This window comes from Oncorhynchus mykiss, chromosome 24 (genome assembly GCF_057628025.1).
Source record: "Oncorhynchus mykiss isolate SJ-2025 chromosome 24, ASM5762802v1, whole genome shotgun sequence".
NCBI lineage: Eukaryota > Metazoa > Chordata > Actinopteri > Salmoniformes > Salmonidae > Oncorhynchus > Oncorhynchus mykiss.
Genome location: NC_143045.1, coordinates 35,357,501 through 35,383,272, shown reverse-complemented (window position 1 = coordinate 35,383,272; position 25,772 = coordinate 35,357,501). Strand labels below are relative to the sequence as shown.

Here is a 25,772-nt window from a genome sequence, read left to right as displayed (position 1 = left end):
CTTTTGCAGACTCCATCAGGTTTTCTTCCAGAATGGTCCTGTATTTGGCTCCATCCATCTTCCCATCAATTTTAACCATCTTCCCTGTCCCTGCTGAAGAAAAGCAGGCCCAAACCATGAGGCTGCCACCACCATGTTTGACAGTGGGGATGGTGTGTTCAGCTGTGTTCGTTTTACACCAAACATAACGTTTTGCATTGTTGCCAAAAAGTTCAATTTTGGTTTCATCTGACCAGAGCACCTTCTTCCACATGTTTGGTGTGTCTCCCAGGTGGCTTGTGGCAAACTTTAAACAACACTTTTTATGGATATCTTTAAGAAATGGCTTTCTTCTTGCCACTCTTCCAAAAAGGCCAGATTTGTGCAATATACGACTGATTGTTGTCCTATGGACAGAGTCTCCCACCTCAGCTGTAGATCTCTGCAGTTCATCCAGAGTGATCATGGGCCTCTTGGCTGCATCTCTGATCAGTCTTCTCCTTGTATGAGCTGAAAGTTTAGAGGGACGGCCAGGTCTTGGTAGATTTGCAGTGGTCTGATACTCCTTCCATTTCAATATTATCGCTTGCACAGTGCTCCTTGGGATGTTTAAAGCTTGGGAAATCTTTTTGTATCCAAATCCGGCTTTAAACTTATTCACAGCAGTATCTCGGACCTGCCCGGTGTGTTCCTTGTTCTTCATGATGCTCTCTGCGCTTTTAACGGACCTCTGAGACTATCACAGTGCATGTGCATTTATACGGAGACTTGATTACACACAGGTGGATTGTATTTATCACCATTAGTCATTTAGGTCAACATTGGATCATTTAGAGATCCTCACTGAGCTTCTGGAGAGAGTTTGCTGCACTGAAAGTAAAGGGGCTGAATAATTTTGCACGCCCAATTTTTCAGTTTTCGATTTGTTAAAAAAGTTTGAAATATCCAATAAATGTCGTTCCACTTCATGATTGTGTCCCACTTGTTGTTGATTCTTCACAAAAAAATACAGTTTTATATCTTTATGTTTGAAGCCTGAAATGTGGCAAAAGGTCGCAAAGTTCAAGGGGGCCGAATACTTTCGCAAGGCACTGTATATATAGATAGATATATATTTAAAACATTTCATTTAAAAACAGAATATATTTATATATATATATATATATATATATATATATATATATATATATATATATATATATATATATATATATATATATATATATATATATATATATATATATATATATATATATAGAGATATATATATATATAGAGATATATATTTAAAACATTTCATTTAAAAACAGAATATATATATATATATATTCTGTTTTTAAATTAAATGTTTTGAAAGTTGTTTGAAGATTATACGTTGTGCTTTCTTTCGCTATCTCAAAGTTGATGGTACTGTAATAATGATTATAATCTCTCTCTCTCGCTGACAGATCCTTAACCCAATGAGGAAGTTCCTGAGACAGGAGATGGTGATGGAGGCGGTGAGTCTGAAACACTCAGACAGTAGATTGACAGTGTGCTATTATGATGCTCTTCTGGATAGAGTCTGACAGCAGGGACCATAGATGCTCTGCTGAGGGACTGCTCTGCTGAGGGACTGCTCTGCTGAGGGACTGCTCTGCTGAGGGACTGCCCTCTGTCAGATATCAATCTACAGTCTAGATAACGGATGAGAAGGATAGGACTGTGTTTCTCTCTGTCGCTGTCTCTCTCACTCTCTCTGTCTGTCTGTCTGTCTGTCTGTCTGTCTGTCTGTCTGTCTGTCTGTCTGTCTGTCTGTCTGTCTGTCTCTCTGTCTGTCTGTCTCTCTGTCTGTCTCTGCAGAAGACCGTGGGGGGTAAGAAGGACCGCTCTCTCTTCCTCTTCAGTGATCTGCTCATCTGCACCACCCTCAAGAGGAAGTCTGGATCCCTGAGACGCAGCTCCATGAGCCTGTGAGACATACACACTCACAAACACACATACACATACACACTCACAAACACACATACACATACACACTCACAAACACACATACACATACACACTCACAAACACACATACATACACATATATACACACACATATTTTATTATTTATATTTTATTTCACCTTTATCTAACCAGGTAGGCTAGTTGAGAACACCTTTATTTAACCAGGTAGGCTAGTTGAGAACACCTTTATCTAACCAGGTAGGCCAGTTGAGAACACCTTTATTTAACCAGGTAGGCTAGTTGAGAACACCTTTATTTAACCAGGTAGGCTAGTTGAGAACACCTTTATTTAACCAGGTAGGCTAGTTGAGAACACCTTTATTTAACCAGGTAGGCCAGTTGAGAACAAGTTCTCATTTACAACTGCGATCTGGCCAAGATAAAGCAAAGCATTGCGACACAAACAACAACACAGAGTTACACATGGAATAAACAAACATACAGTCATTAATACAATAGAAAAAAAAGTCTATATACAGTGTGTGCAAATGAGGTAAGATAAGGGAGTTAAGGCAATAAATAGGCCATAGTGGTGAAATAATTACAATATAGCAATTAAACACTGTAGTGGTAGATATGCAGAAGATGAATGTGCAAGTAGAGATACTGGGGTGCAAAGGAGCAAAATAAGTAAAATAAATAACAGTATGGGGATGAGGTAGTTGGGTGGGCTATTTACAGATGGGCTATGCACAGGTGCAGTGATCTGTGAGCTGCTCTGACAGCTGGTGCTTAAAGTTAGAGAGGGAGATATGAGTCTCCAGCTTCAGTGATTTTTGCAGTTTGTTCCAGTCATTGACAGCAGAGAACTGGAAGGAAAGGCGACCAAAAGAAGGAATTGGCTTTGGGGGTGACCAGTGAGATGTACCTGCTGGAGCGTGTGCTATGGGTGGGTGCTGCTATGGTGACCAGTGAGCTGAGATAAGGCGGGGCTTTACCTAGCAAAGACTTATAGATGACCTGGAGCCAGTGAGTTTGGCGACGAATATGAAGTGAGGGCCAACCAACGAGAGCAAACAGGTCGCAGTGGTGGGTAGTATATGGGGCTTTGGTGACAAAACAGATGGCACTGTGATAGACTGCATCCAATTTGCTGAGTAGAGGGTTGGAGGCTATTTTGTAAGTTTTATGAGGATATGTTTGGCAGCATGAGTGACACACACTCACACACACACACACACACACACACACACACACACACACACACACACACACACACACACACACACACACACACACACACACACACTCACACATACACACCACACTCACATACACACCACACACACACACACACACACACACACACACACACACACACTCACATATACACACACACACACACACACTCACATACACACACTCACATATACACACACACACACTCACATACACGCACTCACATGCACGCACTCACATACACACTCACATAGACACACACACACACACACACACACATTCACATACACACTCATATACATACATACTCACACACACACACACACACACACACACACACACACACACACACACACACACCTGCAATGCAGCTGCTTGAGCTTCTGAATCACAATGTAGAATGGAAACAGACAGATCAGTCCATCTTGTATTTTTTCCATTCCACTCACTAACAACCTTCCTGAGAAGTCCCTATTAGGGACTGAGTAAGTCAACACCCTCAACACGCGAGCTATTCAAAGACTTTATATTAGGATCTGAGTTGGCAACGTTATGCCCTTAACCCTTAACGTTCACCACATTGAGGTATAAAAGATCTAGACACTGGGTCCAAGATGTGCGACCTTTGTTTTTCAACGAATCTACTCGCGTTCGCATCCGCCGATTCATGGACCGTCTATATCCTGGTTGGTTTACACGGCCCGACTTCGTACTAGCACTCGGTGTGCACCGGGAGCAGTGTCATCACGTCATCCAAAAACATGCCAGACATTTGGATGAATATAAGATGTTAATATCTTTGGGTGTGAGTGATGTGGGGGGGTGGTATTTGAAGTCTGACTCCTCTATGGGTCTGTCTATGGAAATGGCCTTTCTGGGCCAGACGAGTTAATCTGCAAGACTGTAGCAGTAGTCCAAACCATGCCTCCAGACAGGAATCCTGGTCCCTTGGTTCACCCATAGAGATAGTTAGAGGACTTTGTATCTGTGCCATTAAAGTGTATTTGACAGCATGGGCAGCGCCATTGAGGCTATCTTCATTTTGGAGTAGTCCATTTACTTCTTCACTATTTGGCTGAGCTCTCCTGATGAGCCCGGATGGACACGAACGATCAGTCAATGAAGTCGGAAGCCCCACCCAGTTGACTACATTTGTTGAAGCCCTCAATGGCGCTGCCCATAATAATAATCATAATACTAATCAATCACTATCATTCTCTATGGGTTCACCCCATCATTTGCAGTGTTAAATAAAAGGAGACTTGCTGCCCCCTGGTGTTGCCTGAAACACATTGCATCGTAGACAGAAATAACTAACTATCTCTCTCCCTGTCCTCTCGTCTTTCTGTCTCTTCCAGGTACTCTGTTGCCAGTGTGATCGACACGTCCAGTAAATATAAATTCCTGTGGAAACTTCCCCTAGAGGACGTGGAGATGGTGAAAAGTAAGACTCCTGAAGGCTCATGGGATGTGTAGGTTATATGTGTAGGTTATATGTGGGATCTGTAGTTTCCTGTGAGTATCAGAGGTCAAATGTCATCATCTCTTTTCCTGTATGTTAGACCCCTCCCAGGCAACCAACAAAGAGACCATCCAGAAGATGATTGGTCGACTGGACGAGGACCTGAGTACACTGGGACAGATCAGTAAACTTTCAGAGACGCTCAGCTTCCCTCACCAGGTAACACACACACACACACACACACACACACACACACACACATGCACTCGTCTCATAGTTGTCTAACAGATCTCATACACAATTACATTTGTCCCCCTCCCCCACACCTCTCTCTCCTTCTCAGGGAAACAGTCTCATACACACCTCCGTTAACAAACCTCTCTCTCTCTCCTCTCTCTCTGAGAAACAGTCTCATACACACCTCCGTTAACAAACCTCTCTCTCTCTCCTCTCTCTCTGAGAAACAGTCTCATACACACCTCCGTTAACAAACCTCTCTCTCTCTCCTCTCTCTCTGAGAAACAGTCTCATAAACACCTCCGTTAACAAACCTCTCTCTCTCTCCTCTCTCCTCTCTCCTTCTCAGGGAAACAGTCTCATACACACCTCCGTTAACAAACCTCTCTCTCTCTCCTCTCTCTCTGAGAAACAGTCTCATAAACACCTCCGTTAACAAACCTCTCTCTCTCTCCTCTCTCCTCTCTCCTTCTCAGGGAAACAGTCTCATACACACCTCCGTTAACAAACCTCTCTCTCTCTCTCCTCTCTCCTCTCTCTCTGAGAAACAGTCTCATACACACCTCCCGTTAACAAACTTCTCTCTCTCTCCTCTCTCTCTGAGAAACAGTCTCATACACACCTCCGTTAACAAACTTCTCTCTCTCTCCTCTCTCCTCTCTCTCTGAGAAACAGTCTCATACACACCTCCGTTAACAAACCTCTCTCTCCTCAGTCTCTGGATGATGTGATAAAGGACCTGATGGCGTCGGTCCACAGGGAGCTTGCAGAGAAACAGTCTCTAGCCTTCAGTATGAGCTTCCTGCCCACCAAGCTGGAGCTGACCACCGCCTCGGCAGAAACCAGCTTCGTCTTCGAGTTCAGCTCCCCAGACACACGCAGCAACTTCCAACAGGCCTTCGAAGATGCCAAGAAGAAACTGGGTACGAGAAAACACATGTGCATGTTATTTGACATGGTATTAAAAGGGATTGTTCACTAGAACCTCTATCTCTCCCTTCCTTTGTCCTATGTGTGCAGCAATGAATAAGGACCAGTGGGACCCAGAGTTCCTGAAGGCTATCCCCATTATGAAGACTCGTAGTGGGATGCAGGTAAGAGAGACACCAGCCTGTCCTGATGGTGTGCAGGGTTGGGCTCAATTAGATTTGAAGGCAGCAAATTCAGGAAGTGATTTGAATTTAACATTCTGAAGAAAAAAAATTATAAAATAGCTTCTACTTTTTGAAAATAAATGCCCTTTTTTCCAGTTATGGAATGGTCATGTTAGTTGAATTGAGCCCAACCCTGGTTGTGTGACGTGGTTACCAGGCCATTCTGACTACGGTACTTGATGGAGAACACTCCTACTTAAGTATTCATGGTCCTTTTCCTCCGATCCTCCCTCCCCAGTTCTCCTGTGCCTCCCCCAGCCACAGTTGTCCAGAGAGCAGCAGTGAGGTGTGGGTGTGTAACAGTGATGGATACGTGGGCCAGGTGTGTCTGCTCAACATCAGAGACCAGCCCACTGTAGAGGCCTGTATCGCTGTCTGCTCTGCTAGGATCATCTGCATCGCCGCAGTCCCTGGACTCAAGGGGAGGTTGGTACACAGAGCATAGTGTACAAACACACACATATCAGTCCCTGGACTCAAGGGGAGGTTGGTACACAGAGCATAGTGTACAAACACACACATATCAGTCCCTGGACTCAAGGGGAGGTTGGTACACAGAGCATAGTGTACAAACACACACGTATCAGTCCCTGGACTCAAGGGGAGGTTGGTACACAGAGCATAGTGTACAAACACACACATATCAGTCCCTGGACTCAAGGGGAGGTTGGTACACAGAGCATAGTGCACAAACACACACATATCAGTCCCTGGACTCAAGGGGAGGTTGGTACACAGAGCATAGTGCACAAACACACACGTATCAGTCCCTGGACTCAAGGGGAGGTTGGTACACAGAGCATAGTGTACAAACACACACATATCAGTCCCTGGACTCAAGGGGAGGTTGGTACACAGAGCATAGTGTACAAACACACACATATCAGTCCCTGGACTCAAGGGGAGGTTGGTACACAGAGCATAGTGTACAAACACACACATATCAGTCCCTGGACTCAAGGGGAGGTTGGTACACAGAGCATAGTGCACAAACACACACGTATCAGTCCCTGGACTCAAGGGGAGGTTGATACACAGAGCATAGTGTACAAACACACACATATCAGTCCCTGGACTCAAGGGGAGGTTGGTACACAGAGCATAGTGTACAAACACACACATATCAGTCTTTACTGTTGATGTCCTGCAATGCTTAGCTAACATTACTGACTTCTAAGAAATCAGTGTCCTGCATCCTGTGTCTCCTAGGGAACGTGGAGTGGAGCACTCCCCAGCCCCTCCCCCTGTAGCTGTTGACTCCACCCCATCCCGGCAGCAGCAGCTACACATCTCCATCTCTCATTCATCGCTGGAGCTGACCGAGCCCCCTTCAGGGGCGGGGCCAGAGTTAGTTCCATTTGATAGTGATGACACGGACGATGAAGATTCTCCTAGCCCCTCCTCCACTCTGCAGAGCCAAGCCAGTCACTCTACTGTGTCATCCAGCTATGGCAGTGAGTACTCTCTCACACACATTCACATAAAACCCCAAGCCATCCATTAATCCAGCTATGGCAGTGAGTACTCTCTCACACACATTCACATAAAACCCCAAGCCATCCATTAATCCAGCTATGGCAGTGAGTACTCTCTCACACACATTCACATAAAACCCCAAGCCATCCATTAATCCAGCTATGGCAGTGAGTACTCTCTCACACACATTCACATAAAACCCCAAGCCAACCATTCATCCAGCTATGGGGAACAAGTTTTCACAGACTTAAACACCCTGACTATCCTTTGTCCCTCTGTCCTAGATGAGGAGGGGTCTGGTTCTAAGGACATGGCTACAGAGACCACCAGTAGTGAGGAGGAGCAGGACTACCCCGTGGCCAGTTCTTATGGAGCTCCAGGCAGGCCAGGGGTGGGTGGAATAGGTCGACCCCACAGCGAGAGCCCCATGGACGGGAGAGCGATGCGCCGCTCCTCCCGGGGATCCTTCACTAGAGCCAGTCTGGAGGATCTGCTCAGCATTGACCCGGAGGCTTACCAGAGCTCTGTGTGGCTGGGCACAGAGGACGGATGGTAAACGCACAACACACACAAATACAAACACACGCAAATACACACCGACACGCACACAAACACACGTTGAAATCCTAACTCCCATGTTTTGAACTCTCTCTGTCAGTATCCATGTGTACCAGTCATCAGACAACATCCGGAACCGTAAGAACAGCATGAAGATGCAGCATTCTGCCCCCATCCTGTGTATTCTGTGAGTCTGGCTGCTTTCATGTTAGCAAATATCAGAGAAGTCTACCACTTTTACCTTTTAAATTGTGATTTACAACTTCAGTGTCTGACAATCTCCTTCCTCTCTTCTCTCAGCTACCTGGACAACAAGGTGTTTGCGTCCCTGGCCAACGGAGATGTGATCGTCTACCAGAGGGAGGTGGGGAGTTTCTGGGACGCCCAGTCATCTGAGACGTTGAGTCTTGGCACGCCCAGTAGTCCTGTCACTAAGATGGTCCCGGTCGGAGGGAAGCTGTGGTGTGGTTCACAGAACCGCGTTCTCATCATCAACACAACCACACTGGTGCAAGAGGTATGGTTACAATACGGTCCAGTCACAAGATGGATGGATGGAACGATGGATGGATGGATCGATGGATGGATGGAACGATGGATGGATGGAACGATGGATGGATGGAACGATGGATGGATGGAACGATGGATGGATGGAACGATGGATGGATGGATGGAACGATGGGTGGATGGATGGAACGATGGGTGGATGGAACGATGGATGGATGAAACGATGGATGGATGGATGGAACGATGGGTGGATGGAACGATGGGTGGATGGATGGAAGGAACGATGGATGGATGGAACGATGGATGGATGGATGGATGGAACGATGGATGGATGGAACGATGGATGGATGGATGGAATGATGGGTGGATGGAACGATGGGTGGATGGATGGAACGATGGATGGATGGAACGATGGATGGATGGAACGATGGATGGATGGATGGAGCGATGGATGGATGGAACGATGGGTGGATGGAACGATGGATGGATGGAACGATGGATGGAACGATGGGTGGATGGAACGATGGATGGATGGAACGATGGATGGATGGATGGAACGATGGGTGGATGGAACGATGGGTGGATGGATGGAAGGAACGATGGATGGATGGAACGATGGATGGATGGAACGATGGATGGATGGATGGAACGATGGATGGAACGATGAAACGATGGGTGGATGTATGGAACGATGGATGGATGGAACGATGGATGGAAGGAACGATGGATGGAAGGAACGATGGATGGATGGAACGATGGGTGGATGGATGGAACGATGGGTGGATGGATGGATGGATGGATGGATGGAAGGAACGATGGATGGAAGGAACGATGGATGGAAGGATGGAACGATGGATGGATGGATGGAACGATGGGTGGATGGAACGATGGATGGATGGAACGATGGATGGAACGATGGGTGGATGGAACGATGGATGGATGGAACGATGGATGGATGGATGGAACGATGGGTGGATGGAACGATGGGTGGATGGATGGAAGGAACGATGGATGGATGGAACGATGGATGGATGGAACGATGGATGGATGGATGGAACGATGGATGGAACGATGAAACGATGGGTGGATGTATGGAACGATGGATGGAAGGAACGATGGATGGAAGGAACGATGGATGGAAGGAACGATGGATGGAAGGAACGATGGATGGATGGAACGATGGGTGGATGGATGGAACGATGGGTGGATGGATGGATGGATGGATGGATGGATGGAAGGAACGATGGATGGAAGGAACGATGGATGGAAGGATGGAACGATGGGTGGAACGATGGGTGGATGGAACGATGGATGGATGGAACGATGGATGGAAGGAACGATGGATGGAAGGAACGATGGATGGATGGAACGATGGATGGATGGATGGATGGAACGATGGGTGGATGGATGGAACGATGGGTGGATGGAACGATGGATGGATGGAACGATGGATGGAAGGAACGATGGATGGATGGAACGATGGATGGATGGAACGATGGATGGATGGAACGATGGAAGGAACGATGGATGGAAGGAACGATGGATGGATGGATGGAACGATGGATGGAACGATGAAACGATGGGTGGATGTATGGAACGATGGATGGATGGAACGATGGATGGAAGGAACGATGGATGGAAGGAACGATGGATGGATGGAACGATGGGTGGATGGATGGAACGATGGGTGGATGGATGGATGGATGGATGGATGGATGGAAGGAACGATGGATGGAAGGAACGATGGATGGATGGATGGAACGATGGGTGGATGGAACGATGGATGGATGGAACGATGGATGGATGGATGGAACGATGGGTGGATGGAACGATGGATGGATGGAACGATGGATGGAACGATGGGTGGATGGAACGATGGATGGATGGAACGATGGATGGATGGATGGAACGATGGGTGGATGGAACGATGGGTGGATGGATGGAAGGAACGATGGATGGATGGAACGATGGATGGAAGGAACGATGGATGGATGGATGGAACGATGGATGGAACGATGAAACGATGGGTGGATGTATGGAACGATGGATGGATGGAACGATGGATGGAAGGAACGATGGATGGAAGGAACGATGGATGGATGGAACGATGGGTGGATGGATGGAACGATGGGTGGATGGAACGATGGATGGAACGATGGATGGAACGATGGGTGGATGGAACGATGGATGGATGGAACGATGGATGGATGGATGGAACGATGGGTGGATGGAACGATGGGTGGATGGATGGAAGGAACGATGGATGGATGGAACGATGGATGGATGGATGGAACGATGGATGGAACGATGAAACGATGGGTGGATGTATGGAACGATGGATGGATGGAACGATGGATGGAAGGAACGATGGATGGAAGGAACGATGGATGGATGGAACGATGGGTGGATGGATGGAACGATGGGTGGGTGGATGGATGGATGGATGGATGGATGGATGGATGGAAGGAACGATGGATGGAAGGAACGATGGATGGAAGGATGGAACGATGGGTGGAACGATGGGTGGATGGAACGATGGATGGATGGAACGATGGATGGAAGGAACGATGGATGGATGGAACGATGGATGGATGGAACGATGGATGGATGGAACGATGGATGGATGGATGGATGGAACGATGGGTGGATGGATGGAACGATGGGTGGATGGAACGATGGATGGATGGAACGATGGATGGAAGGAACGATGGATGGATGGAACGATGGATGGATGGAACGATGGATGGATGGAACGATGGATGGATGGAACGATGGAAGGAACGATGGATGGAAGGAACGATGGATGGATGGAACGATGGATGGATGGATGGAACGATGGATGGATGGATGGAACGATGGATGGATGGAACGATGGATGGAAGGAACGATGGATGGAAGGAACGATGGATGGATGGAACGATGGGTGGATGGATGGAACGATGGGTGGATGGATGGATGGATGGATGGATGGATGGAACGATGGATGGATGGATGGATGGAAGGAACGATGGATGGAAGGAACGATGGATGGAACGATGGGTGGATGGATGGAACGATGGGTGGATGGAACGATGGATGGATGGAACGATGGATGGAAGGAACGATGGATGGATGGAACGATGGATGGATGGAACGATGGATGGATGGAACGATGGATGGATGGAACGATGGATGGATGGATGGATGGAACGATGGGTGGATGGATGGAACGATGGGTGGATGGAACGATGGATGGATGGAACGATGGATGGAAGGAACGATGGATGGATGGAACGATGGATGGATGGAACGATGGATGGATGGATGGAACGATGGATGGATGGAACAATGGATGGATGGAACGATGGATGGATGGGTGGAAGGAACGATGGATGGAAGGAACGATGGATGGATGGAACGATGGATGGATGGATGGAACGATGGATGGATGGAACGATGGATGGATGGAACGATGGATGGATGGATGGAAGGAACGATGGATGGAAGGAACGATGGATGGATGGAACGATGGATGGATGGATGGATGGAACGATGGGTGGATGGATGGATGGATGGATGGATGGATGGATGGATGGATGGATGGAACGATGGATGGATGGATGGATGGAACGATGGATGGATGGATGGATGGATGGAACGATGGATGGATGGATGGATGGAAGGAACGATGGATGGAATGATGGATGGATGGATGAAATGGATATTTGGGTGGTTGTAACCTCTCTCTCTCCCCTGCAGCACTGGTTCCAGGTGGGCACAGACAGCAGTAGGTGTGTTACCTGCATGGTGAGCTACGGCCAGGGAGTGTGGCTGGCGCTCCAGGGTAGTGCCCAGATCAGACTTTACCACGCCCAGACCTGGGACAACCTGACGGAGGTGGACGTGGCCCCCGCCGTGCACAAGATGCTTGCAGGTAACACAGAGCACACATACACACGCGTACGCACACACCATAAGTCCCCAAAACATCGTAGACGTTCACTGCGCGCGCACACACACACACACACAAATTCAGATTCAGCGCATTACACCTCTTAACCAGTAGATGGCAGCTCCAGTTCTAAATAAAACGCTTGTTCTCTTCTCTCTGTCTGGCCTTCCTCTCTCTCTGTCTGGCCTTCCTCTCTCTCTGTCTGGCCTTCCTCTCTCTCTGTCTGGCCTTCCTCTCTCTCTGTCTGGCCTTCCTCTCTCTCTGTCTGGCCTTCCTCTCTCTCTGTCTGGCCTTCCTCTCTCTCTGTCTGGCCTTCCTCTCCCTCTCTCTGGCCTTCCTCTCCCTCTCTCTGGCCTTCCTCTCCCTCTCTCTGGCCTTCCTCTCCCTCTGTCTGGCCTTCCTCTCCTCTGTCTGGCCTTCCTCTCCCTCTGTCTGGCCTTCCTCTCCCTCTGTCTGGCCTTCCTCTCCCTCTCTCTGGCCTTCCTCTCCCTCTCTCTGGCCTTCTTCTCCCTCTCTCTGGCCTTCCTCTCCCTCTCTCTGGCCTTCTTCTCCCTCTCTCTGGCCTTCCTCTCCCTCTCTCTGGCCTTCCTCTCCCTCACTCTGGCCTTCCTCTCCCTCACTCTGGCCTTCCTCACCCTCTGTCTGGCCTTCCTCTCCCTCTGTCTGGCCTTCCTCTCCCTCTGTCTGGCCTTCCTCTCCCTCTCACCTTATCCTCTCTGCCATTCTCATCCCATCTCCAGGTTCAGATGCGATCATCCGGCAACACAAGGCAGCGTGTCTGAGGATCACAGCTCTCCTGGCCTGTAAGGACCTGCTGTGGATCGGGACCAGTGCAGGGGTGGTCCTGACCCTGTCTATCCCAGCCGTCAGCTCTGGGACTGTGTCAGGGACGCTGCGGTCACCTCTGACCCCCATGGGCTCCGCTCATGGACACACTGGCCATGTGAGGTTCCTCACCTCCATAGAACTACCTGAAGGCTTCGACGTCAACTTCCCCCTTCCCGCCGATACCACAGGTAACCATGTCACTCCACGCACCATTTCTGCTTCCAAACATATTTGCTATACAATGTTTAAAGGGTTACTTCCATATTCATGACCTTTGAACTCCTCTGTCTCCTAGGCAACCCAGCCCAGAGTGGTGTTGAAGGGGGTAATGGGGGTCTGCAGAGGCGAGATTCCGCTCGCCGTCGAGCCTCCGCCCTCCTGCCCGTTAAAACCAATCAGTTGGTGATCTCCGGTGGCGATGGCTATGAGGACTTCCGGCTGACAAATAGCAGTGAGACAGTGGGGCGGGACGACAGTACCAACCACTTACTGCTGTGGAGGGTCTGAGCCAATCAGCCGGCCCCATTTATCAAAACCCACCCCTTCAGCACCAGCAACATACTGCCCTGGAGGATGTGAGGCCAAGCCCCTTGCCCCGGGTCTGAGCCAATGAGAGTCCCCCGACCCATTTGAACCCCACCCTCAGCAAAAACCACACATAAACCCAACCCCTCCGCCTCAAAACCCACCCCCGTTTTTATTAGGTCCAGTTATTTTCTCCGTCTTCTGATCTCTCTGTGCATGGGTGTTGTTAGCCCAGGCTGAAAAACTACAGGGTCGCTTTCAAACCAGGTTTCTGTTGTTGTTTTAGTTTGTTCTGATGCAACTGTCTGTGTTGTTAATCACTGAGTGATGTGTCTGGTGTTTCAGCATGGACTCTGTCTCTACAGACTTTACTAGGAGAGAGGGAGGGAACAAGTGAGAGAGAGGGAAAGAGAGGGAGAGAAAGAGAGAGAGAGCAAGAGATTGGGACAGTGACCAGAGAAAAGTGTGGATAAGGACAGACCGATTAGGTGAAGGATAGGGAGAGAGAAGGAAAGAGAGAGCGGTTGAGGCAGACAGGGTGAAAGGCTACTGATGGGAAGAAGATTGTGAATTCTGCAACAAGCCAAATGATGGACTGATGGAAGTAAAAATGGAACAAGGCCATTCTAACACTCCATCCTAGGGAGGAGAGGAGAAATGGAACAAGGCCATCCTAGGGAAGAGATGAGAAATGGAACAAGGCCATCCTAACACTCCATCCTAGGAAAGAGAGGAGAAATGGAACAAGGCCATCCTAACACTCCATCCTAGGGAGGAGAGGAGAAATGGAACAAGGCCATCCTAACACTCCATCCTAAGGAGGAGAGGAGAAATGGAACAAGGCCATCCTAGGGAGGAGAGGAGAAATGGAACAAGGCCATCCTAACACTCCATCCTAGGGAGGAGAGGAGAAATGGAACAAGGCCATTCTAACACTCCATCCTAGGGAGGAGAGGAGAAATGGAACAAGGCCATCCTAACACTCCATCCTAGGAAGGAGAGGAGAAATGGAACAAGGCCATCCTAGGGAGGAGAGGAGAAATGGAACAAGGCCATCCTAGGGAGGAGAGGAGAAATGGAACAAGGCCATCCTAGGGAGGAGAGGAGAAATGGATGGAACAAGGAGTGAACACTAAACGTCTCTGTTCTCTGAACAAGGAAACTAAAGAGTAAACATAAAAGTAACCGATGTGCAATATATGGCAAGGGTACCTACTAAGACTATATAAACATACACGCACACACACACACACTTTCTTCACTCGTTCGAACAAAACACAGCTCGTCTCTCCATAGCCTATGACAAACATACACATACAACTAGTTCTCACACCTAAAATCACTTTTGTGTTTATAATTTTCAAGATTTTTTGTTCTATTTAAAGAGAAACAACATCCCACTCCCGCAGTGACGTGTGTTTTAAAGCATTTGTTTTAGGGAGCTGTAGTAGAAGAGGTATGTTTGTACAGTATTTATGTTTTAGATTTTATTTCTGTCTTTTTACAGCACTTAATTTATAAATGTGTTTTTCTCTCTTTCTTTACCCCAAATAGATGATTTACAGGAGCTCTGACACACACACACACACACACACACACACACACAAACCAGTGCCCTCCGGTTCAGGGTGGTGATAGTGTTTAATCTCTCCAAGCCAAGAGAACTCCCCTACAAACCATCTGGGGACATCACCTTCAACCACTCCAACCAAATGTATCAGCATTAGGCTAATTCCCCCATTGTGAGCCAATGAAGAGGCTAACGGATAATCGGGCGCGACAGGTAGCATAGCGGTTAAGAGTGTTGGGCCAGTAACCGAAAGGCCGCTGATTCAAATCCTCATGCCGACCTAGGTGGAAAAAAAATATGTCGATGTGCTTTGAACGAGGCACAATCCTAATTGCTCCTGTATGTTACTCTGGATAAGAGCGTCTGCTAAATGACTCAAATATAATCGGATAACCTGGTCGTTTGATACTCGTCTGCTGCTAGCTGTGTCTCTGTGTAGACGTATATTAGTGGAGCAACCTGTGTCTGTGTAAGTGCTCTGAAACTTTAGCCAAGTGTGGAATTCTAGTTGGTTATTCTATCTGTGTTATTGTGATGTCATATTGGGTTGACTGTGGAACCATGTGGATGTCATATTGGGTTGACTGTGGAACCATGTGGATTTCATATTGGGTTGACTGTGGAACCATGTGGATTTCATATTGGGTTGACTGTGGAACCATGTGGATTTCATATTGGGTTGACTGTGGAACCATGTGGATGTCATATTGGGTTGACTGTGGAACCATGTGGATGTCATATTGGGTTGACTGTGGAACCATGTGGATGTCATATTGGGTTGACTGTGGAACCATGTGATGTCATATTGGGTTGACTGTGGAACCATGTGGATGTCATATTGGGTTGACTGTGGAACCATGTGGATTTCATATTGGGTTGACTGTGGAACCATGTGGATTTCATATTGGGTTGACTGTGGAACCATGTGGATGTCATATTGGGTTGACTGTGGAACCATGTGGATGTCATATTGGGTTGACTGTGGAACCATGTGGATGTCATATTGGGTTGACTGTGGAACCATGTGGATTTCATATTGGGTTGACTGTGGAACCATGTGGATGTCATATTGGGTTGACTGTGGAACCATGTGGATTTCATATTGGGTTGACTGTGGAACCATGTGGATTTCATATTGGGTTGACTGTGAAACCATGTGGATGTCATATTGGGTTGACTGTGGAACCATGTGGATGTCATATTGGGTTGACTGTGGAACCATGTGGATGTCATATTGGGTTGACTGTGGAACCATGTGGATGTCATATTGGGTTGACTGTGGAACCATGTGGATGTCATATTGGGTTGACTGTGGAACCATGTGGATGTCATATTGGGTTGACTGTGGAACCATGTGGATGTCATATTGGGTTGACTGTGGAACCATGTGGATGTCATATTGGGTTGACTGTGGAACCATGTGGATGTCATATTGGGTTGACTGTGGAACCATGTGGATGTCATATTGGGTTGACTGTGGAACCATGTGGATGTCATATTGGGTTGACTGTGGAACCATGTGGATGTCATATTGGGTTGACTGTGGAACCATGTGGATTTCATATTGGGTTGACTGTGGAACCATGTGGATTTCATATTGGGTTGACTGGAACCATGTGGATGTCATATTGGGTTGACTGTGGAACCATGTGGATGTCATATTGGGTTGACTGTGGAACCATGTGGATTTTAGAGCGAAGATATTTCTATCCATTATATTTCCACGGTCCCCCCCCCCCCCCCCCACACACACACACACACACTTCTGTTTCCACAGTAACTGCATAGTACATTTTTATGAACACTACATTGTAGAAAATGAAGTGAAAGACGTCCATGCTAGCTTTCATGTTAATCAAGTAACAAAATGTAGTAGAATATCACTGTGGCAAAGACATTCAGAATTTATCATTCACACTTCTTCTAACCGTCATAATAATTTCATGCTGCCATCCTAGTAAATTTCAGTAATTCTTGTAAGTAACCGTTCTGCCTGTGTGTGAAAGAAGTCTTTATTGTGTAATGTAAATATTGGTATATATTGCCTTTTTTTCTGTAAATAGTGCACCCACACGGTCCTCAATTGTTGATATGAATCGAATGGCATATTTTTATATACTTGTGTGTGTGTTTTCTCCTCTGGCATGCTCTGTCAGTCACGTTTAAATTATAACTGTCACAGAATTACAAAAGAGACAAACTAGACGGATTCTATGGTCATACTTCAGTTGTCATGGTTACTTCACAGTTTCTTCCTGTATCTGTTTCTGATTCGTCACTGTTGGGTTCTTCTTTGGAATTAAATCATGTCACTGGTGCCAGACGACCTGGTGTCTGTAACAGTTCTTACTGCCGCTGGGAGTAGGAATGTATCATGTGACATCTGTCTGTACACCTTGTAGTTTTTCAGAGCCAGGAAGTGGAGAGTACTGATCCATGGACCTAGACAGGAACAACTCTGAATCCTAACTTCTAATTCGGGATCTCAGGCAAGACGGCATTCCTACAGCAGCTAATGTAGCAGAGGTGAGGACTCACACTCTCATAATGAGGTAGCCCCGCCTGCAACCTAAAAGTCTGTCACCCTCTGCCCGCGAGGGAATTTTCCGAGGTTCAGATCCCACCCGTGACACTAACACCACCACAGTGTCTGTAAGTTCTCTGTACCAACACAGTGTATCGTACTGGAAGATCCCTGGATGAAATGGGCTTTATACAAACCATTCTCACACACAGCCAAGTCAACATCTCTGATGAATGACCCTCATTTGTGTGTTCGTACGAGGGGGCTGGGAATGAATGTCTACGCTCACACACTGGAATGAATGAAGACACACGACCGATTTGAACCATGTTGCGCAATAGGCCCTCTGTCTGCCAGAAGAATGAGATGTTGATAGTGTGTCATAGACTCAGTCACTAATACTCACTCACTGTCACTCACTCAGTCAGACCAGTGGAACATTTCAGAGATAGAGAATATTAGGTTTTCACAATCAGTGGAAAAGTTTAGGTATTGAGTAAGAATGTTAGGTTTTCACAATCATCTACTGTTTAATGGAATAATGTTAGCTTTATTAGAATCTTCTCTTTAAGAGACTGTGTGTGTTGGTGGGGGGGGAGTAGGCTATTCCAATTTCAGGCTATTTCTCGAAATGCTGCATCTGCAGGGTTGAGGGAGGGAATGTTTATTAAATCTCAATCATGGAGGGAGAGAGAATGAGGACAGTGAATTTGCATCCCATCCTTTTAGAAAGCATTATCTAAACCCTCTGATGGTCAGAACAGGCTCTTCGACTAACACTGAACTTAAATATAAGCGCAACATGTAAAGTGTTGGTTTCACGAGCTGAAATAAAAGATCCCAGAAATGTTCCACACGCTCCAAATGTGTGCATAAGTTTGGTTACATCCCTGTTAGTGAGTATTTCTCCTTTGCCAAGATAATCCATCCAGCTGACATATGTGGCATATCAAGAAGCTGATTAAACATCATGATCATTACACAGGTGCACCTTGTGCTGGGGATAAGAGGCCACTCTAAAATGTGCAGTTTTGTCACAGCACAAAACCACAGATGTCTCAAGTTTTTAGGGAGCATGCAATTGGCATGCTGACTGCAGGAATGTCTGCCAGAGCTGTTCCCAGATCATTTTGTTTTTCTCTACCATAAGCCGCCTCCAACGTCATTTTAGAGAATTTGGCAGTACGTCCAACTGGCCTCATAACCGCACACCACATGTAACCACACCAGCCCAGGACCTTCACATCTGGCTTCTTCACCTGCGGGATTGTCTGAGACCAGCCACCCAGACAGCTGATGAAACTGTGGGTTTCATACTTGAATCCAAGTTTCAAGTGTTCCGGGCAGGTGGGGTCGTGTGGTTTGCTGACGTCAACGTCGTGAACAAAGTGCCCCATGGTGGTAGTGGGGTTATGGTATGGGCAGGCCCTAACAAAATCATTTTTAGGGTGGATTTTATCGATGGCAATTTGAATGCACAGAGATACCATGACGAGATCCTGAGGCCCATTGTCGTGCCATCACCTCATGTTTCAGCATGATAATGCACGGCCCTATGTCACAAGGATCTATACACAATCCTAGGAAGATGACAATGTCCAATTAGGGCCTAATGAATTTATTTATATTTATGATTTTTTTCTTATTTGAATTGTATCTCAGTAAAATTGTTGCATTTATATTTTTGTTCAGGCCCACTGTCATGCACAGTGCAAGCATTCTTTTTGAATAGGCTACCCCCTATAAAGGACATGCAGGTAGGTTTCCATCATATTGTAATGAAACAGCAGGGAGCAGGTCTCGAACCCTCGACCTTCGAGCCCGAGCTCCGGCGCGCTATCGACTGTGCCGCAAAAGCATGCTCGTGCGGCAAGGACGATTTCCGCGCTTATAAACCCAGGGTCGTTACAATATATTTTCAACTTTGTGTTGATTTTGCGGAAGTTTTGGCAAAAACATTCTTGATATTTAATCCAGCCCTTTAGTAGTCTGGTATAAAGTGTATAGGCCAAGTCAGTAAGGTTAGTAAAATCAGGTGGCCACGTGTGTGTAAACTATGTTCGCGAGCCTCTGTGGTCATAGCAAAGCTGATGATTCGCGAGCCGCCTGTTATGAGGCTAGACGGGTGAATCCCGACAGATGGCTCCCGGTCCCGCTAACTCACCGGCGTTGCCGTCCCGGTGCGCGTGGATTCCCCGCATTGACTCGTGATGAGTTCAGCAGCAGCAGAGGAGGCGCGCGGAAAGAAAACATGGGCACACTCTACTCGGGTTTCTGCCGATGACGTAGCGGCCTGTAAACTCATCTAGAGAGTTTACTGTATTTACATTTCTGGATCACAGAGAGCTCGCGAGGGGTAGGCCTACTTCCTACCGGCATTTTTTTTTCATGTTTTTAAAATATCCCTTATATGCAGTGTACGCGAATGTGTGACAATGATCGTCCCAGACCACTGATTTAGCCCTATTTTTCCGCCAATCTGGTAAGTGTATAAACTTTTAGTTTATGGGTTTGCTTGTTTCATGTTATTAGTGAATCGTTTGTTCTGTCTCTTCTGCTATTGTTTTGACAGCTTTTACAATATTTTACGACCCATTTCGCTAAAACATAGTAATACTGTGCATCAATTGGTCCATTTCTATAGGCTATAGCTAGGTTTGTAGTTGTAGGGCTGGTTTTTATAATGAACATGTTTCCTTTCCGAATCAATTTAATAGGAGTTGTGATGTTTTATTTAGCTATAGCAGACAATAGTTCCCCCTCATTGCGTTATGTATAAAGATGGGAAGAATACGTACTACTTTGTTTAGTTAAATTCACTGAAACAATGTCACCACGAGTTGACGCTCTTGTTCAAGTTTATCCCAATATCATAATTTTGTTATAGAGTCCGTGTTAAGAAGAGGCTAGTGGAGCATATTTTGATGGTGCCTGTGTCTCGTGTTGCTCTGTCTGACTGTGGGATAGTACAATGAAAATACAATGGAAGTAATTGGCGCATTTTGTGAGATGCCCCAGGCTCTGCAGGCAATGCGGTTTCCTAGTCAGCAATGTTGTAATGTCACACGGCGAGTGGAAATATGGACAGCGCATGATGCCACGTCTTTATGACTCGTGTGTCGCATGTAGCCTAGATGAATTTGAGCAGTAGCCAAGGCTGGGCTATATCCAACTGAAACGCCGTGGTGTTATGCCACACTAAACATTGGTTTTCATAGTTAGAAAGTTGTCAAGTTAGAGAGAGCCTTTGTCATATTTTCTCTACTCAGATCTAAGCTATCGTCTGTGAGTGACAAGTTTTATGTGAGATGTGATCCGTTACATTGTAACTATGTTCTTGTCCTGTTTGTGGCGCACGCGTCCCCTGGCTCTCCACCACGCGCTGCCACGCATGGGTGCGTGATGAACTCACCGCAGCCTATTAAACATGAGTGAAACCCTAGAATCCCCTTTCCGTGCTGGATCAGTCTTTCAGGGTTTTCACTAGTTACCACAGCCACAAGGTAAACGTGGTCTATATCATAAAAATGTATGAAAACCAAAAATTAATTTCTGTTCTTTATTTCCGTCTAGGCATAGGGTTAGGTTTACGACCACATTTTACGAAGATAAATTGTTTAAATATTCTTACTTTGTGGCTGTGGTAACTAGTGACGTCCGTCTCCGTGGATAGGCTTCTCACTACGGGTTAGTATCACAGACCCAGGTCAAATTAATCCACAGGTAGGTTTCAATGAAGTATATAAACCCTGGATTGCTGATGCTATGTATTGGTCAATGAGAGGCTTTAAAGCCACCGGTCGGCCATATTGGTCCTCTTCAGAAGAAGCAGTCCTCCATAGGAATGAATTGAATTCTATATTATTTAAAGTACTGTAGAAGTCGAATATTTGTTTCAAGGACAAAATTACATCTATTTTTGTTGTTGTGGGGACAGTAAAATTAGAACCATCTAAAAGTATACTTACATTTTAAAACAAATATTTATAATTGATGTTTAGCTCACATAATATACTTAAAAAGTATGTATTAAGGTGTCTGTAATATAATAAATGTGGCAAAAACAAATGTAGACATTAATAAATACATTTCTATAGATTCAAAAATATTTTTTATAAGGAGGGGGAGGACCAAGATGGAGGTGTGGTGGCTTCAAAACTGCGCTCCCTGGCTGTCATCTAGTATATATATAAATCACTTGTAGGTTTAGGTTTAATTCTGGTTCAGTTAGTTGAAATCACATATTTAGTTATTGACTAAGTTAGACTGAACTTAAATGACATGCCTGTGACTCCATATTTAAATGGAGTCAACTGTGGTACTGCCATAGTCATCTGACATAACCTTGATACCCACACTATCGTAGTCTTGACTTAAGTGGAATTTGGTACAAGAGGACTTATGCCTGTGGACATGCCTGGTGCCTGTGGACACCAGCCCAAAAGGTACCAGTTGCAGAGATAACTATTCAATCTTCAACAATAAATTGTTTTTTGGTGGGTTAGTTTGTGATGCTTTTGTTATTGCCAACAGTGAATAACAATGACCGGTTAGACTCTGACGCTGTCCAGGGGTGTGACCTACTAATTATGCCATAATTCTTCCATCATTGTAATGCCTTACCTACTGGGTGTGTTTGCCATTCAACTTCGGCCTATCTGTAATATCTATTTGTCTGTGTGGGTTTTAGCAGACCAAGATGGATTACCTCTGGGCATAACTGTCAATCTATTATCTGTTATTGAATGGGCACAGACTTCAACCAGCCACTATTTTAGACATGTAATTCCTCTGATAACCGTCTCCTTCCATTGCCCACAAAGGGCAAACAGCCCAGCAGTGAGTTAAAGAGTTTGTGATGTTCTCAGAGGAGGACACACTGTATCAGCATTAACCCTGCTGACATATACACACACACACACACACACACACACACACACTCACATGTACAATGGACACACACACACACTCACATGTACAATGGACACACACACACACTCACATGTACAATGGACACACACACTCACATGTACAATGGACACACACACACACACACACACATGTACAATGGACACAGACACTGCTCCTGAAGCTTTCTCCAAGAGGAGGAGAGTAATGTTATCATGCAGGCCAAATTCTTGGCAGAAAGTTCCATTGTGGAGCGCCAAATTCCTGCTTTGGTATATCAATAGGACCCCTCCCATTGCAGCTGAGGAGAGGAGAGGGTATTTCATAACTCACTCTTGTCTGTCCTGCCTGTCTGTCCTGCCTGTCTGCCTGCCTGCCTGCTTGCTAAAGGCCTGGGGTAGGTAGGATCAGGTATACAGTGCATTGAGAATGTATTCAGTCCCCTTGACTTTCTCCACATTTTGTTATGTTACAGCCTTATTATAAAATTGATTAGAAAAACATTTCCTAATCTACACACAATTCCCCATTATGACATCACAATACCCCATAATGACATTACAATACCCTATAATTACAAAGCAAAACAGGTTTTTAGAGATGTTGGCAGATTTATAAAAAATAAAAATATCTTATTTACATAAGTATTCAGACCCTTTGCTATGAGACTCGAAATTGAGCTCAGGTGCATCCTGTTTCCATTGATCATCCTTTAGATGTTTCTACAACTTGATTGGAGTCCACCTGTGGTAAATTAAATTGATTGGACGTGATATGGAAAGGCACACACCAGTCTATACAGTGGCTTGCGAAAGTACAGTGGGGAGAACAAGTATTTGATACACTGCCGATTTTGCAGGTTTTCCTACTTACAAAGCATGTAGAGGTCTGTAATTTGTATCATAGGTACACTCACTTCAACTTTGAGAGACGGAATCTAAAACAAAAATCCAGAAAATCACATTGTATGATTTAAGTAATTAATTTGCATTTTATTGCATGACATAAGTATTTGATACATCAGAAAAGCAGAACTTAATATTTGGTACAGAAACCTTTGTTTGCAATTACAGAGATCATACGTTTCCTGTAGTTCTTGACCAGGTTTGCACACACTGCAGCAGGGATTTTGGCCCACTCCTCCATACAGACCTTCTCCAGATCTTTCAGGTTTCTGGGCTGTTGCTGGGCAATATGGACTTTCAGCTCCCTCCAAAGATTTTCTATTGGGTTCAGGTCTGGAGACTGGCTAGGCCACTCCAGGACCTTGAGATGCTTCTTACGGAGCCACTCCTTAGTTGCCCTGGCTGTGTGTTTCGGGTCGTTGTCATACTGGAAGACCCAACCACGACCCATCTTCAATGCTCTTACTGAGGAAAGGAGGTTGTTGGCCAAGATCTCGCGATACATGGCCCCATCCATCCTCCCCTCAATACGGTGCAGTCGTCCTTTCCCCTTTGCAGAAAAGCATCCCCAAAGAATGATGTTTCCACCTTCATCCTTCTTCCTCCAAACACGGCAAGTGGAGTTTAGACCAAAAAGCTCTATTTTTGTCTCATCAGACCACATGACCTTCTCCCATTCCTCCTCTGGATCATCCAGATGGTCATTGGCAAACTTCAGATGGGCCTGGACATGCGTTGGCTTGAGCAGGGGGACCTTGCGTGCGCTGCAGGATTTTAATCCATGACGGCGTAGGGTGTTACTAATTGTTTTCTTTGAGACTGTGGTCCCAGCTCTCTTCAGGTCATTGACCAGGTCCTGCCGTGTAGTTCTGGGCTGATCCCTCACCTTCCTCATGATCATTGATGCCCCACGAGGTGAGACCTTGCATGGAGCCCCAGACCGAGGGGTGATTGACCGTCATCTTGAACTTCTTCCATTTTCTAATAATTGCTCCAACAGTTGTTGCCTTCTCACCAAGCTGCTTGCCTATTGTCCTGTAGCCCATTCCAGCCTTGTGCAGGTCTACAATTTTATCCCTGATGTCCTTACACAGCTCTCTGGTCTTGGCCATTGTGGAGAGGTTGGAGTCTGTTTGATTGAGATGAACATCCCTGGTCATCTACTACCTCTGATCTGGAGGACTCACTAATCAATAGAACATCCCTGGTCATCTACTGCCTTTGATCTGGAGGATTCACTAAACACAAAAGCATATTTTATAAATTATTTCTGTGTTGGATCGTGCTCCTGTCTATCCATACATTTTTAAAAACAAGACAATTGTGCCGTCTGCTTTGCTTAATATAAGGAATTCGAAATGATTTATACTTATGATACTTAAGTATATTTAGAACCAAATACTTTTATACTTTTAGATTATTTTACTGTGCGACTTCTACTTGAGTAACTTTCTATTCAGGTATCTATAGTTTTACTCAAGTATGACAATTGGGTACTTTTTCCAACACTGCAAAAAAAATGAGACTTGAAAGGCACATCCTGTTTCCATTGATAATGCTTGAGATGATCGTCAATCCACACACAACACCCCATAATGACCAAACAAAAACAGCTTTTTATACATTTTTTGCAAATGTATTAAAAATAAAAAATAAAAAAATATCACATTTACGTAAGTATTCAGACCCTTTACTCAGTACTTTGTTGAAGCACCTTTGGCAGCGATTACAGCCTCGAGTCGTCTTCTTGGGTATGACGCTACAAGCTTAGCACACCTGAATTTTGGGAGTTTCTCCCATTCTTCTCTGCAGATCCTCTCAAGCTCTGTCAGGTTGAATGGGGAGCATCTCTGCACAGGTATTTTCAGGTCTCTCCAGAGATGTTCGATCGGGTTCAAGTCCAGGCTCTGGCTGGTCACTCAAGGACATTCAGAGACTTGTCCCGAAGCCACTCCTGCGTTGTCTTGGCTGTGTGCTTAGTGTTCTTGTCCTGTTGGAAGGTGAACTTTCGCCCCAGTCAGGTCCTGAGCGCTCTGGA

General features: G+C 45.9%; 2 protein-coding genes across 7 annotated transcripts in view; both read left to right on the top strand.

Moving 5' to 3' along the window:
• The window catches only part of LOC110503196 (rho guanine nucleotide exchange factor 17), a 111,320-nt gene extending 93,601 nt beyond the window's left edge, over window positions 1-17,719 (top strand). For both annotated transcript variants that reach the window (XM_036961715.2, XM_090218912.1), the window contains exons 7-20: window positions 1,428-1,478; window positions 1,822-1,931; window positions 4,508-4,593; window positions 4,712-4,830; window positions 5,564-5,771; window positions 5,869-5,942; window positions 6,241-6,428; window positions 7,212-7,456; window positions 7,763-8,030; window positions 8,137-8,223; window positions 8,337-8,553; window positions 12,282-12,456; window positions 13,215-13,490; window positions 13,598-17,719. In XM_036961715.2, the coding sequence (XP_036817610.2) occupies window positions 1,428-1,478; window positions 1,822-1,931; window positions 4,508-4,593; window positions 4,712-4,830; window positions 5,564-5,771; window positions 5,869-5,942; window positions 6,241-6,428; window positions 7,212-7,456; window positions 7,763-8,030; window positions 8,137-8,223; window positions 8,337-8,553; window positions 12,282-12,456; window positions 13,215-13,490; window positions 13,598-13,809 (2,316 nt within the window). In that variant the 3' untranslated portion in view covers window positions 13,810-17,719. The remainder of the gene's footprint in view (window positions 1-1,427; window positions 1,479-1,821; window positions 1,932-4,507; window positions 4,594-4,711; window positions 4,831-5,563; window positions 5,772-5,868; window positions 5,943-6,240; window positions 6,429-7,211; window positions 7,457-7,762; window positions 8,031-8,136; window positions 8,224-8,336; window positions 8,554-12,281; window positions 12,457-13,214; window positions 13,491-13,597) is intronic.
• Window positions 17,720-17,798: 79 nt separating this feature from the next.
• Window positions 17,799-25,772, top strand: part of relt (RELT TNF receptor) — a 57,588-nt gene continuing 49,614 nt past the window's right edge. For 3 of the 5 annotated variants that reach the window (XM_090218926.1, XM_036961717.2, XM_090218916.1), the window contains exon 1: window positions 20,249-20,403. The gene's annotated coding sequence lies outside the window, so the exon portion shown is untranslated. Of the gene's footprint in view, window positions 17,924-20,246; window positions 20,404-25,772 lie in introns of those variants that run through there. The other 2 variants (XM_090218917.1, XM_090218924.1) reach the window with 2 other exon arrangements.